Source organism: Nycticebus coucang, chromosome 22 (assembly GCF_027406575.1).
Source record: "Nycticebus coucang isolate mNycCou1 chromosome 22, mNycCou1.pri, whole genome shotgun sequence".
NCBI lineage: Eukaryota > Metazoa > Chordata > Mammalia > Primates > Lorisidae > Nycticebus > Nycticebus coucang.
In genome coordinates this window covers 48,170,488-48,184,748 of record NC_069801.1, presented here as the reverse complement: position 1 = coordinate 48,184,748, position 14,261 = coordinate 48,170,488, and the positions used below count along the sequence as shown (strand labels likewise).

Sequence of the window (14,261 nt, the reverse complement as noted above, 5' to 3'; positions counted from 1 at the left end):
ATTTTGCTGGGAGTAGGTAATCCTTTTCTGTCCTGGTGATAGAGTGGTCAAAGTAAAGGAGATCTGGAGAATTCTAGAGGCAGATTTTCCAACCCTTTCTGTATTTCTTTCTTACCCAAAATTTGAAGTATTAGGCAATTATTTTTTGCTGAGTGTTGGATTTATTCCATATTGTAGTACTTGAAAGAGTTTCTCTTTTGCCTATTCGTTGGGATTGGATTATCTGGAATGTTTTGTACAGTATATGTTTACAGTAAACATAAATTTTTCTTTTTTTTGCAGTTTTTGGCCGGGGCTGGGTTTGAACCCACCACCTCTGACATATGGCGCCGGCACCCTACTCCTTTGAGCCGCATGTGCTGCCCGTAAACTTAATTTTTTTAAATTGGAAAAACAGCTATCTCACAAATATCCTAGTATCATGTTACCTTTCCCATAACTTTTTAAAATTTACTTTTTATTTTTACAAATAGAACTTTAGGAAATCTTCATAAAAATGGGAGGCTTAAAAAAAATTTTTTTTTTTTTTTTTTTTTTTTGAGGTAGTGTCTTGCTCTGTTGCCCTGGGAGAGTCCAGTAGTGTCACTGGGCTCACAGCGACCTCAAACTCTTGGGCTCAAACATACTTATGCCTCAGCCTCCTGAGTAGCTGGTAATACAAGTGTGCATTACCACACGTGCCTAATTTTTCTATTTTTAGTAGAGATTGGATCTGGCTCTTGCTCAGGTTGGTCTTGAACTCTGAACTCCAGAGCTGAAGCATTCCTCCCACCTTCGCCTCCTAGTGTGGTAGGATTACAGAGCCTCTGTGCCCTCCCCAGTCATTTTTTTTTTAATCAGGATTTTTTCTTTTTTTCCTGTTCTTTTGACCTCATTCTGTCTTAAAGGAAAGCCCCCGACCAGTTAAAGTGAATGTGTTTGGGGAACTTAGCAGTTTTTAAAATGTTTCTTAAAATTTATTATGGAATCATTGCTGGTTTTAGACCTGATACTGCTTTGATTTTTTTTTTTAAAGTGCTACCATTTCCAAGAGTAAGTATAAAAAGTAAATGCTGAGGATTTAAAGATGTTTGAAGAGGCAGATAACATATGTTGCTGTTCCTATTTGTCAAAAGACCTCTCTAGGAAATGCTGCCCTTTTCCTCTGATTGCCATTTAAGTTTTTTGGAATTTAAGTGACAATAATAGACGATTGGGAGTTGAAAGATATATATTGTTGTTACAACTCCACTTATTTGCATTTATTTCCTTTGAGCTTAGGTTTTCTCCTTCATAAAAAGTAGGCATGATAGAAAACGCTTTTTCCATCGCAGCTGTCCAGATGGTGCTCTACTCAGATGGCTGTCAGTATGTTCCTTTGCTCATAGTAGTCTGAGGATTCCTATTCCTTTTCACAGTTACCAAATCACAGGGATGGAAGGGAGGAAAATGGTAGTTTTGCCTTTGTGTTTTGTTGTCTACTTATGGTTTTGTATCTTTTCAGGTTGATACAGGCAATACTGGAAGGGTGTTAGCTTCTGAAGCTGCTGCTTTCTTGAAAAAATCAGGGCTTCCAGACTTGATACTTGGAAAGGTAGTATTTGTTCATTATTATTACATGATAATGACTGTATAGTACTGTAGATGAACTGGATGCAAATTCGGAAATATACCATCCAGAAAATTAGAACCAAGGCATAGAAGCAGTTACAATAATGGGATGGAGGGAATTTCTGGTGTGGTGATTTACCCTCTTGAAAAGTAAGGTATTTTTCAGATTTTTAGAAATAAATTGCCTTTTAGTAGGATGAAATGAGGAAGTAATAGCACATTTGGTGGGGGAGAAACAGTGCGGACCCAGAGTCTTGCTACCCACTCAGACTTGGCTCTCTCCCTACTTCCTCTATTGTAACTGTCCTGTGTTTAATGTGTGGTGGACAGAGTGGGGGAGGAAAGGCTTTGGAAAGCAACAAAGAGGTGGAAAGCCCCTCTCTTCTCAAATCCTTGTACATAATATTGATATATATTCAAAATCCTAAAAAATAATCACTATTAATATAATGATACACAAACATCTTAATTTACCCATGGAAAAGAATATCATGTTAATAAGGATCTAAAATCAAGGTGTTATGTCCTAATAGAGCATTGGACTCAGAACTCAAATTAGTGAAAAAGACATTGGACTGGAAGTTAAAACGTTGGTTTTGGTTCTTCCTCTGATATCTTGATTGTTCTTAAGCCAAGTCACTTATCCTCACTGGGCCTTAGTAGCTTTGTGAAGGTTGCACTGAATAATCTTTAAGGTTTCCTTGTATTCTTTTTTTTTTAATTGTTTGGGATTCATTGAGGGTATAAATCTTTCTACTGTTAATTCTATGATTTTTATATCTGATTACTAGAGAGTATGAGGTTGTCATTTATCATTACAATGATGTTTGTTTAAAATATAGACTGATATGTTTTTCCCCCCTAAATTTCAGATCTGGGATTTAGCTGACACAGATGGCAAAGGTATCCTAAACAAACAAGTAAGATTCATAGATTCATATGAAAATTTCTTTTGAGTGATTCAAAGTCAGCTATTTTGTTTTTGTTTTTAAGCTAAGAATTTTTTTTTAAATTAACATTAGGGTTTTTTGTAAGGGCAGATGTCAGAAAAATGAAAATATTTCTAATTAATCATAATTATAATTAATAATTAATTTCTAAAGGTTAGTGTTTGGTGACCTTATTCTCTTTAAGTTTATTTTTCTGACTTTCAAAGGGACTTTGCACTTTAAATAAATTTCTTAGGTGTCGAGGGTTATAAGTACAAGTGGATTTTATTAGTAGGTGTTAAGATGGTATGGCCCAATACATTAGAAAGGAAACTATTAGCTTATCTAACTTTAGTATTCTGGCCCAGGTCTTACCCTATATACCAAAAAATAGCTTACAGGTCGTAAGTAAACTCTAGGTGAGAAATAACATGAAAGTAGTTATGGCCAAGGGTGTTGAATATTTCTGTCCTTTGAAGTGTTGACTGTTGGGGATGGATTTGAGAGTTTGCTACATGCTGACACATTTGTCAAGAGCCACTACTCAAAGCTAATTCACTACTATGGGGATGGCTGAAATAACAGGATCAAACCCAGAAAAGATAGGAAAAAAAATTAGATGAGTAGGTCAGAATACCTAGTTTTTTAATTAAGATTTCAGGGCTAGATGGTAGTCCCATTTGGAGCCTGTGGGTAGAAGAGCTAGTTCAGCACATTGGAGGCAAGAAGACTAAATTCGTAAGGATGCCCACGTACTGTCCATTCAAGTTAGCGAATGTTTGTTGAGTACCTGTTATAAGCCAGGTTTTAGAAATGGAGAAGTGTACATGCCAGATGTGGTCACTATCTTAAGATTTTACAGTATCATAAATTCTTCATTGATATTTCTGAATTTTGGAATTTGAGCGGTCTTTGTTACTTCCAGGTAACTGGAGTTATGGGTCTGTAGTTAATTTTGAATTTGCACTGGAGGCATAGAATTTTAATTAACATATGAATGAAAGAAAATAAGCCAATACTCACTGTTTCTAGGTACCCAGTGTTTTGAATATTTTTTTTTTGTTGTTGCAGTTTGGCCAGGGCTGGGTTTGAACCCGCCACCCTCGGTATATGGGGCCGGCCCCCTGCTCACTGAGCCAGAGGCGCAGCCCCTGTACCCAGTGTTTTTTTTTTTTTTTTTTTTCCTTCTTTGGGACAGAGCCTCACTGTGTTGCCCTCAGTAGAGTGCCGTGGTGTCATAGCTCATAGCAACCTCAAACTCCTTGGGCTTAAATGATTCTCTTGCCTCCACCTCCCGAGTAGCTGGGACTATAGGCACCCGCTACAAAGCCCGGCTATTTTTTAGTTGCAGTTGTCATTGTTGGTTAGCAGGCCCAGGCCAGTTTTGAACCCACCAGCCCTGGTGCATGTGGCTAGTGCCCTAACCACTGAGCTGTGGACACAAAGGCTAGCTCCACTTTTATAGAAAGGTTTTATTTAAATTTTCCATGGCCTTGTAACTTCAAGAAGTAGAACTAAAATTTAATGCAGAATTATCACTTCCAAGCCCATACTGTGTGAGTGGACCTGGTTAGCTAAGAGTAATTAAATCTCACATAGAGTGAGAAGAGAAAGATCAGTGTTGGAATACTTAAGTCCCAGCATTTAAGATTGAAGAAGACATTGCCTCTGAGAGGCTTGAAAGGTCAGAGGAACTAGGAGAGCTTTAGGAGAGCTTTGGTAGAGGAGAACTTCAGGGAGGGTCATACTTTCCCAGGCTGCAAAGAGAATGAGCAGGATGAGGCTTCCTTTTTTTTTTTTTTTTTTTTTTTTGCAGTTTCTGGCCCAGGCTGGGTTTGAACCTGCTATCGCCGGCATATGGGGCAGGGCCCTACTCCTCTGAGCCACAGGCGCTGCCCGAGGCTTTCTTTTTTTTTTGGTATTAATCAACTTATTGTATTTGGTAGCTAGGAGTGTATTTGTGGCATAGGCAGTAGTTTCTTTAGCTAATAGTAGGAGTTCAAGTGAGATAACAGAAGCTTGTAGAATCAATACTATGAAAAGGGGATATCTTGAAATAACATTTTTTCAAGAAAAGAGTGAAGGCACAAAATTGTATAAAGTAGACAGCCTACAAAGTGGTAAGAATCATTTAGGAATTGGATATGAAGGGTATATGGTAGAATGGGGTTTGAGAAAAGTAGTGAAGGGTTGTTTGCTTCAGCAGCTGTACTAGGGTATTAACAAGGTGGAATAGTTATTACTGGAGTAAATGCTTTTGTTTCATGTCTATTACCAAACCCGACTCTAACTCAAAATGACTGAAAACCAGTTGCTTCAGCTTCTTTCAGTTTGGGATGGAGATTTCAAATGCTAAAAATTCAAGGACCTTTGGTGGTGGTGAGGATTTATAAGTATTTTGAAGTCAAGTAGTCATATAATTGTTTTAGATGCTACACAGTTATTGTCTGTAATGATTCTGGAATAGCAATGATTGAGTCTTTTGATGTACTGATCTAGTTTCAAAATTTATAATCTCATAATCCAGAGATGATTTCTGGTAACATTTAAGATATTATTTTCTTTTAGGCTTTTTTCCCAAAAATTCTTTGTCACTTAAATGATAAAATAAATTTCTTAACATCATTAAATATTTTTTGAAATGTGAGTATTCTGTATAATTTCCATTATCTGTATGTATCACAATTTATTTTATATATGTTGTTATCTGCCGTTTATAATATTAGGAACATCTTTGTACAATAGATCTTTTCTCAATTTTAGAACAATTGTTTTTGAGGTAAATGTGCTGTTGTATTTGTTGCTCCATAAAAACCCTGGGGTAGGGCGGCGCCTGTGGCTCAGTGAGTAGGGCGCCGGCCCCATGTGCCAAGGGTGGTGGGTTCAAAACCAGCCCTGGCCAAACTGCAACAAAAAAAAATAGCCGGGCGTTGTGGCGGGCGCCTGTAGTCCCAGCTGCTCTGGAGGCTGAGGCAAGAGAATCACCTAAGCCCAAGAGCTGGAGGTTGCTGTGAGCTGTGTGACGCCACGGCACTCTACCGAGGGCAGTAAAGTGAGACTCTTGTCTCTACAAAAAAAAAAAACCCTGGGGTAGTTATGAATTGTTTACAATTTTTAGATTGTAAACATGGGTGTAGGTAGTAGAGAGAAAGAAAATACTCTTAACATTCATACTTTTCTTTCAGGAATTCTTTGTTGCTTTGCGTCTTGTGGCATGTGCCCAGAATGGATTGGAGGTTTCACTGAGTAGCTTGAACCTGGCTGTTCCTCCACCAAGATTTGTAAGAAATGCTTTTAGATTTAAATTGTATTTAATTTTTTAAAAAATGTTACCACATGATATGCATATTTGAAATTAGCTGCTTGTTTTTTTTCTTAGTGACTACTGCTGTTATTAGTTTTCAGAGTTAATATATGTTTATATAAAGAAATGTAAATAAGTATTTCCTCACTTTGTGTTAATAGCAGAATAGTATATATGACAACTCAATACCTATTAAAAATAAGACATTATGGACTTGGCACAGTGGTTACAGTGCCAGCCACATACACCGAGACTGACCAGTTTGGACCCTGCCGGGCTAGCTAAATAACAATGACAACTGCCAAAAAAATAGCCAGGCGTTATGACAGGTGCCTGTAGTCCCAGCTACTTGGGAGGCTGAGGCAAGAGAATCACTTAAGCCCAAGAATCTGAGGTTGCTACAAGCTGTGATGCCACAACACTCTACCAAGGGCAGACATAGTGAGATTCTGTCTCAAAAAAAAAAAACAAAAACAAAAACATAGGGCTCGCGCCTGTGGCTCAAGTGGCTAAGGCGCCAGCCACATACACCTGAGCTGGCAGGTTTGAATCCAGCCCGGGCCCGCCAAACAACGATGATAGCTGCAACCAAAAAATAGCTGGGTGTTGTGCTGTGTGCCTGTAGTCCCTGCTACAGGGAGGTGGAGGCAGGAGAATCATTTGAGCCCAGGAATTGGAGGTTGCTGTGAGCTGTGATACCATGGTACTCTACCCAGCTTGAGGCTCTGTCTCAAAAAAAAAACAAAAAAAAAAAAACAAACACAATATGGTTTAGAAATCTTTGCATATCATTACATAAAAGCTTCCTCTTTGTTTTTTATAGCTGCATAGTATTTCTTTCCTTCTATGTACCATCATTTATTTAACTTCCTATTGATAGGAGAAGTTAAATAAATTCTCTTCCTATTTCTAATCTTTTATTACAATAAATGCTACAATGAATAAAACCTTGTATATACGTCATTTTGCATGTGCAAAAATATATTTATATGTATAAATTCCCAAAATGGAAATGCTATTCCAAAAGTTTTTGCCTTTATAATTTCCATTTATATTGTCCACTTGCCTTTGATAGTAGTTATCCTATTTACACTTCCACCATTAATCGTTTTGAGTGCTGGTTTCTCTGCACTTTTGCTCGCATACTCTTGTAAAACTTTTATTTATTTATTTATTTTGAGACAGACTCTCACTTTGTCACCTTTGGTAGAGTGCCATAGCGTCATAGTTCACAGCAACCTCAAAATCCTAGGCTCAAGCGATTCTCTTACCTCAGCCTCCCAAGTAGCTGGGATTAAAGGCGCCCACCACAACGCCTGGCTATTTTCAGAGACGAGCTCTCACTCTGGCTCAGGCTGGTCTCTTAACCTGTGAACTCAGGCAATCCACCCTCCTCGGCCTATCAGAGTGCTAGGATTATAGGCAGAAGCTACCTCGCCTGGCCTGTTGTAAAATTTCTAGATCTGTGTCAGAGTGATAGGTGACAGATAGTGCGTAAATATAATTTTAAATTTGTTCCTTTTTGTTTTGAATGGCTTTTGTTATGCTTATGAGCCATTTGCCTTTTTGTTTCATTGGAATTTAGATGAATGTCTGTTTTTAGCTTTTGCTCATTTTTCTTGAGTTGTTGATCTTTTTCTCATTGAATTCTAAAGGTTTTTTAACCTTTAGATGAATGTCTGTTTTTAGCTTTTGCTCATTTTTCTTGAGTTATTGATCTTTTTCTCATTGAATTCTAAAGGTTTTTTAAATATTAGGAAAGTAGCTCTTAACGTGAGTTGCAAATATTTTTTCCCATTTTTGTCATTTGTCTGTTTTTCAGATTTAAGAGACAGAGTCTCCCTGTTTTGCTTAGGCTGGCCTCAAATTCCTAAGCTTAAGAAATCTTCCCACCTCAGCCTTCTGAGATGCTGAGATTACAAATAAAGCCCACCCCGCCTTGCCGTGGCTTGTAGTTATTTTATGTATACTGTCAGTTTTTTTTTTTTTGTAGAGACAAAGTCTTACTTTATTGCCCTCGGTAGACTGCCCTGGTGTCATCCAGCTCACAGCAACCTCCATCTCCTGGGCTTGGGTGATTCTCTTGCCTCAGCCTCCTGAGTAGCTGGGACTACAGGTGCCTGCCACAACGCCCAGCTATTTTTTTGTTGTTGTTGAAGTTTGGCCAGGGCCGAGTTTGAACCCGCCACCGTTGGTATATTGGGCTGGCGCCCTATCCACTAAACCACGGGCACCACCCTATTGTCAGTTTTAAACATTTTTTTTTTTTTTTGTACATTTAAGTTTGTCCTGATGTAAGGTTTAAGTGTGGATTCAAGTTTACTTTTTTTTAAGTTGGCTACTTTGCAGACTATCTAATAAAGATTGATTTATTCAATAAACTGTCCCTTCTTGCTTTGAAATGCCCCCCAATCATGTGCTAAATTCTGCTATGTATTTGGTTACTTTCTGGATTTTTTTTTTTTGTTGTTGTTATTTTTCTTACCCATTGATTTATCTGTTTATTCTCTTGATAGTCTTAGATTATTCTAATTATTGTATTTGGTAACATGTTTTCTTCCCATCCCACTCCTTTTTTCAGAAATTTCATAGCTCTTCTTGCTTGTTTTTAAACTCAGTATTTTAGAAGTTTTTGGTTTGCATACTAAGAATTTAACTTTGGTTTCAAGAATTTCTGAGCTCCCATGTAGTCAGAGGATTTATATAGGGATGTTTGCCTAACTATATTAGAGTTATGCCTTGCTTAGTGATGGGGATACATTCTGCAAAATAGAATGTTGGGCAATTTTGTCATTAAATACCATAGAATGTACTTACACAAAGCTAGATGGCATAACCTACTACACACCTGGGCTATGTAGTACAGCTACTTCTCTTAGGCTACAAACCTGAATAGTATGTTTCTGTACTGAATACTAAAGGCAGTGGTAACAAGATGGTGAGTATTTGTGTATCTAAACACAGAAAAGGGACAGTAAAAATATAATATCATACTCTATGAGGCCACTATTACATATGTGGTATGTCATTGACTGAAATGTTATATAGCACGTGACTATATTACAGATGTTTTTCAAGTGTAGTTCTCTGTCTCTTCAACCAGATAAACATAACTTGGGAATACAATTAATAGGGGTCATGTACTTACAACTTAGAAATGCTAAGTTGGGTTGTTTTCCCAGTCTTCTTAAATAATTTTGGAAAAAAGCAGTTGACTGTATACATTGGGTACCAAAAAAATGTATACACATGTTAAGTGATGCTACCTACATGTTACTTTCTGAAGTTGAACTGGAAGTGGTTCAACATTGCTGGTCAAGTGTACCTAGACTTGCTTTACACATTCATTTTTCTGGCAATTTATGTACTTTTTGGAAATGATTGATTTTACTTCCAACAAGATCTCTTAAAATATGTATACAATTTTTTGCCATCCCCAGTATTTTTATTAGCATTCAGTTACCTTTTCCTTGGTCTCACTTGTAGGATTTCTTCTGTAATACTTCTGTGCTTAGTTAGTGCTCCATAATCATTGATGCTGCTAACTCAGGGAAGATGTTTTTGTTTCATTGGGATTTAGATGAATGTCTAGTAAATATGAAATCATGTCCTGTGTGTACTGGAAACCAGCATTTTGTATGAATATATTTAAATCCACAGGCCACTTTTTCTTCATTGCTTGTTGATGTGAGGATTTCACCTCTTTATATGCTATATTTTCCTTTTTTAGCATGATACCAGTAGTCCTTTGCTAATCGGTGGAACCTCTGCAGCTGAGCTCCCATGGGCAGTAAAAGTAAGTGAACTTTTTAAAACAATAACTTAGATTTCAGAATATTAGGGAGTGGCTCAGCGCATGTAGCGGCTAGGGCACCAGCCATGTACACCGGAACTGGCGGGTTCAAATCCAGCCCCAGCCTGCCAAACAACAATGACAAATACAACCAAATAATAGCTGGGCATTGTGGTGGATGCCTGTAGTCCCAGCTACTTGGGAGTCTGAGGCAAGAGAATCACTTAAGCCCAAGAGTTTGAGGTTGCTGAAGCTGTGACGGCATTCTACCAAGGGCGACGTAGTGAGACTGTGTCTCCAAAAAAAACAAGAATGAGGAGTACAAATGTTCTTTCTAAGTGGATGAATTGTATAATAGTGTACAGAATACCAGAATATTGTACACATCCAGTAGGTAAGGTTTTATCCCTCACTTCCCTTCCACTCTCTCCCCTTCTTTGTTTTCTGTGTTCCTTTACATCATTTTATGACCACGTGTATCCATTCTTCAGTTCCACTTATTAGTGAGAACATGTGGGGTTTGTTTTTCCATTCCTGAGATACTTCATTTAGGATAATGTTCTCCAGTTCCATCTAAGTTGCTACAAATGAGTTTATTTCCTTCCTTTTTATGACTGAGTAGTACTCTCTGGAATGAATGTGTATGTGTGTGTAACACATTTTCTTTATCCACTCAACAATTGATGGCACTTAGGTTGATTCCGTATCTTTGTAGTTGGTAATTGTGCTGCAATAAACATTGAGGTACAGATGTCTTTTTGATATAATGACTAATTTTTCCCCCAGGTAGGTATCCAATAGTGAGATTGCTGGATCCATTAGTAGATCTACTGGTAGTTTTTTGAAGAATCTCCATACTGTTTTCCATAGAGGTTATACTAATTTATAGTCTCACTAACAGTGTATAAGTGTTACTTTTTTACTGCATCCTCATAAACATAATTTTTTGATTTTATAATAATATAGGGATAAGGTGGTACTTCATTGTGGTTTTAGTTTGCATTTCCCCAATGGCTAGAGAGGTTGAACATTTTTTCCTTTGTCGGCCATGTGGTGTCTTCTTTTGCAAAAACTCTATTCATTTCTTTTGTCCATTTTTTAATTGAGGTTGTTTTTTTCTTGGTATTTGTTTCATTTCTTTGTAGATTCTAGATATTAGTCCTTTGCTAATATCTTCTACCATTCTGTAGGTTGTCTGTTTACTCTGTTAATTATTTCCTTTGGTGTGCAGAACTTTTAATTTAATTAAGTCTCATTTATTTATTTTTGTTGTTGCTGCTGTGTAAGTAAACTTTTTTTTTGGCCGGGGCTGGGTTTGAACCCAGCCATCTCTGGCATATGGGACCGGTGCCTTACTCCTTGAGCCACAGGCGCCGCCCTGTGTAAGTAAACTTTTTAACTATGCTCTTCTTACCCTTGCTTTGCTTCCTAACACATACATTCTCTCTCACCTCTAAAATACATTTGGTCTGCATTGGAATTGAATGTGTATGTTCAAAGACGGTAGAGAAATGCTGCTGCTAGAAATCTTTGAGGGGTCTTTCAGCTCTGTCTGTCATTTTATGATAATTAGTATTGGTCTAATCTCATTTCTGTTATAGTGTTTAAAAATGATGATGTCGTAATTCTTTATTAACTAAAATATTTACTGAATAGGTAGTTTACTCCACTGTTACTATTTCTTGTTTGAAAATTCTGGTTTAAGTAAGTATTCTCTTTGTGGCTTACAAAAAAAAAACAATTTTTAATGAAATCTTTTCTATAAATGGGTATTTTGCAGTATAGTTTTTCAGAGGCTAAATGTTGGTCATAGTTTATCAGAGTTTTAAAATTTACAATTTTATTCTACTACTGTTTTAAAATTTACAATTTTAAAATTTTAAAACAGTAGTAGAATATAGTAGATCAAATTATTATTATTATTATTTATTTATTTTTTGAGACAGAGTCTCAATATGTCACCTCCAATAGATTGCTATGGTGCCATAGCTCACAGCAACCTCAAACTCTAGGTCTTAAGTGATTCTCTTGCCTCAGCCTCCCAAGTAGCTGGGGCTACAGGCACCCGCCACAATACCTGGCTGTTTTTTTGTTGCAGTTGTCATTTAGCTGGCCCAGGCTGGTTTCGAACCCACAAGTTTTGGTGTATGTGGCTGGTGCTGTAACAACTGTGCTCTGGGCGCTGAGCCTGTACAATAGTTTTTGAAGTTATACAAGTAACTTTCAAGATTTTTAGGAGATACCCTGTTACTTATAAGAAAAAGAAATTTTGCTTTGAGAAAAATGGAGGAATCTTGTTTATTCCTTATAGCAATGATTTTATTTTAAAAAATTTGTGTGAATTTGAAGTGTACATAATATAAACGTAAATATTCTATGCTTAGAAAGTCATAGAATGTCACTGACTAAATTTGTGTTCTTTTAAAAGTTACTTTCATGCTGTGGCACTGTTTAAGGAGGTTGGACAGGGTTCTTTTCAAAAAGCCCTTCTGTGTCTGAAGTCTATCGATTCTCACTTAACATGAGAAAAAAAAAGATGGTGTTCTGGCTACTAAAGGAATGAGGAACAGTGGACTCTTGAGAGTCACTTTGAAATTATTATTTATTATAATATAAACATTTTCTTGAATATCCTTCCTATAAATATTATATTTTCATGAAAGCGAAAATGCTTTTTAAATACTTTTAAAAAATACATGTGTACTCTTTGAGGATTTGATTTTTTTTATAACTGCAGGTTATTATTATTTAACTTGTGACTTTTTTTATATTGTAGTCTGAAGATAAAGCCAAATATGATGCAATTTTTGACAGTTTAAGCCCTGTGAATGGATTTCTGTCTGGTGATAAAGTGAAACCAGTGCTTCTCAACTCTAAATTACCTGTGGATATCCTTGGAAGAGTAAGATTGTTAAGTTCTAAATGTAATTTTCATGTATTTTATTTATGTGGACCACGAGTACTTACAGCTTATTGTTAAAAAATACACAGATCTTATTTTAAACTTGTATTACAGAATTTTTTTTTTTGAGACAGGATTTCACTTGGTTGCCTAGGCTGCAGTGCAATGGGCTGATCATAGTTGTTCAGTCTGCTCAAACTCCTGGCTTCAAGTCATCCTCCCTCCTCTGCTATGATTAGAGGTGTGAGCCACTGCACTCAGCCATGTGTATGAGTGTAACTTTTTTATTGCATCCTCATTAACATCTATTGTGTTCTCACTGAATATATAAAATTATTGCCAATTTCTTTCTTTTTTTTTTTTTTTTTTTTGTAGAGACAGGGTCTCACTTTTATGGCCCTCGGTAGAGTGCCGTGGCCTCACACGGCTCACAGCAACCTCCAACTCCTGGGCTTAAGCGATTCTCTTGCCTCAGCCTCCCGAGTAGCTGGGACTACAGGCGCCCGCCACAACGTCCGGCTATTTTTTGGTTGCAGTTTGGCCGGGGCCGGGTTTGAACCCGTCACCCTCGGTATATGGGGCTGGCGCCTTACCGACTGAGCCACAGGCGCCGCCCGCCAATTTATTTCTATATTAGGTTATTCCCTATAAGATAAAGTGGTTGAAATTAGTTTTTTATATATTCATGTATATATAAAAAATGTATACATGGGCTCGGTGCCTGTAGCACAGTGGTTACAGCGCCAGCAACATACACTGAAGGTGGCGGGTTCCAGCCGGCCCAGGCCACATAACCAACAATGGCAACTGTAACAAAAAAAAAAAAAAAAAAAATAGCCAGGCGTTATGGGGCGTTGTGGTGGGCGCCAGCTGCTTGGGAGGCTAAGGTAAGAGAATTGCTTTAGCCCAAGAGTTTGAGGTTGCTGTGAGCTCTAACGCCACGGCACTCTACCAAGGGTGACATGGTGAGACTCTGTCTCAAAACAAAAAAAGTGTATATGTATATATATGAAATTAGGTTTTTTATATGTATATGTTACCCTTAAGTAGGTTATATATATATAAATATAAGTAGGTTCTTGTTCTTTTGTTGACCTTCCAATTCTTGAGTTAATTTCCAGAGACCAGCAGTATTTTACATCTGCCACCTATTCCATGGCTGTATCATAATGTGTTATTATAACGAATAATTTCATCTCTGAAATAATAAATTCTATTCGCTAACTTGATGTCTTTGTAGATCTCTTTCCTAGACAATTGCATGACTTTAATTCTTTTCCTTCGTTAAGATTTTTAAATTTCAGAGTTCTTTACTTTATCCCCCCCCCCCCGCCCTCTTTTTTTGTTTTGTTTTGTTTTGAGACAGTCTCAAGCTATTGCCCTGGTTAGAGTGCTGTAACATCATAGCTCACAGCAACCTCCAACTCTTGGGCTTAGGTGATTCTCTTGCCTTAGTTTTTCTATTTTTAGTAGAGAAAGGGTCTTACTTTTGCTCAGGCTGGTCTCAAACTTGTGAGCTCGAGCTATCCATCCTCCTTGGTCTCCTAGAGTGCTAGGATTATAGATGTGAGCCACCATGCCCATCCTCCCCACCTTTATTTTATTTTATTTTTTGCAGTTTTTGGCCAGGGCTGGGTTTGAACCCGCCACCTCTGGTATATGGGGCCGGTGCCCTACTCCTTTGAGTCACAGGTGCCACCCAATTTTTTTTTTTTTTTTTTTAAGAGACAGAGTCTCACTTTA

The 14,261-nt window shown here is 37.4% G+C and overlaps 1 protein-coding gene across 3 annotated transcripts in view; it reads left to right on the top strand.

The window, feature by feature from the left end:
- EPS15 (epidermal growth factor receptor pathway substrate 15) overlaps positions 1 to 14,261 on the top strand; it is a 164,614-nt gene that overhangs the window by 47,952 nt on the left and 102,401 nt on the right. For 2 of the 3 annotated variants that reach the window (XM_053577352.1, XM_053577354.1), the window contains exons 3-7: positions 1,484 to 1,573; positions 2,463 to 2,510; positions 5,705 to 5,800; positions 9,554 to 9,619; positions 12,393 to 12,518. In XM_053577352.1, coding sequence (XP_053433327.1) covers positions 1,484 to 1,573; positions 2,463 to 2,510; positions 5,705 to 5,800; positions 9,554 to 9,619; positions 12,393 to 12,518 — 426 coding nt within the window. Of the gene's footprint in view, positions 1 to 1,480; positions 1,574 to 2,462; positions 2,511 to 5,704; positions 5,801 to 9,553; positions 9,620 to 12,392; positions 12,519 to 14,261 lie in introns of those variants that run through there. The other variant, XM_053577353.1, reaches the window with a different exon arrangement.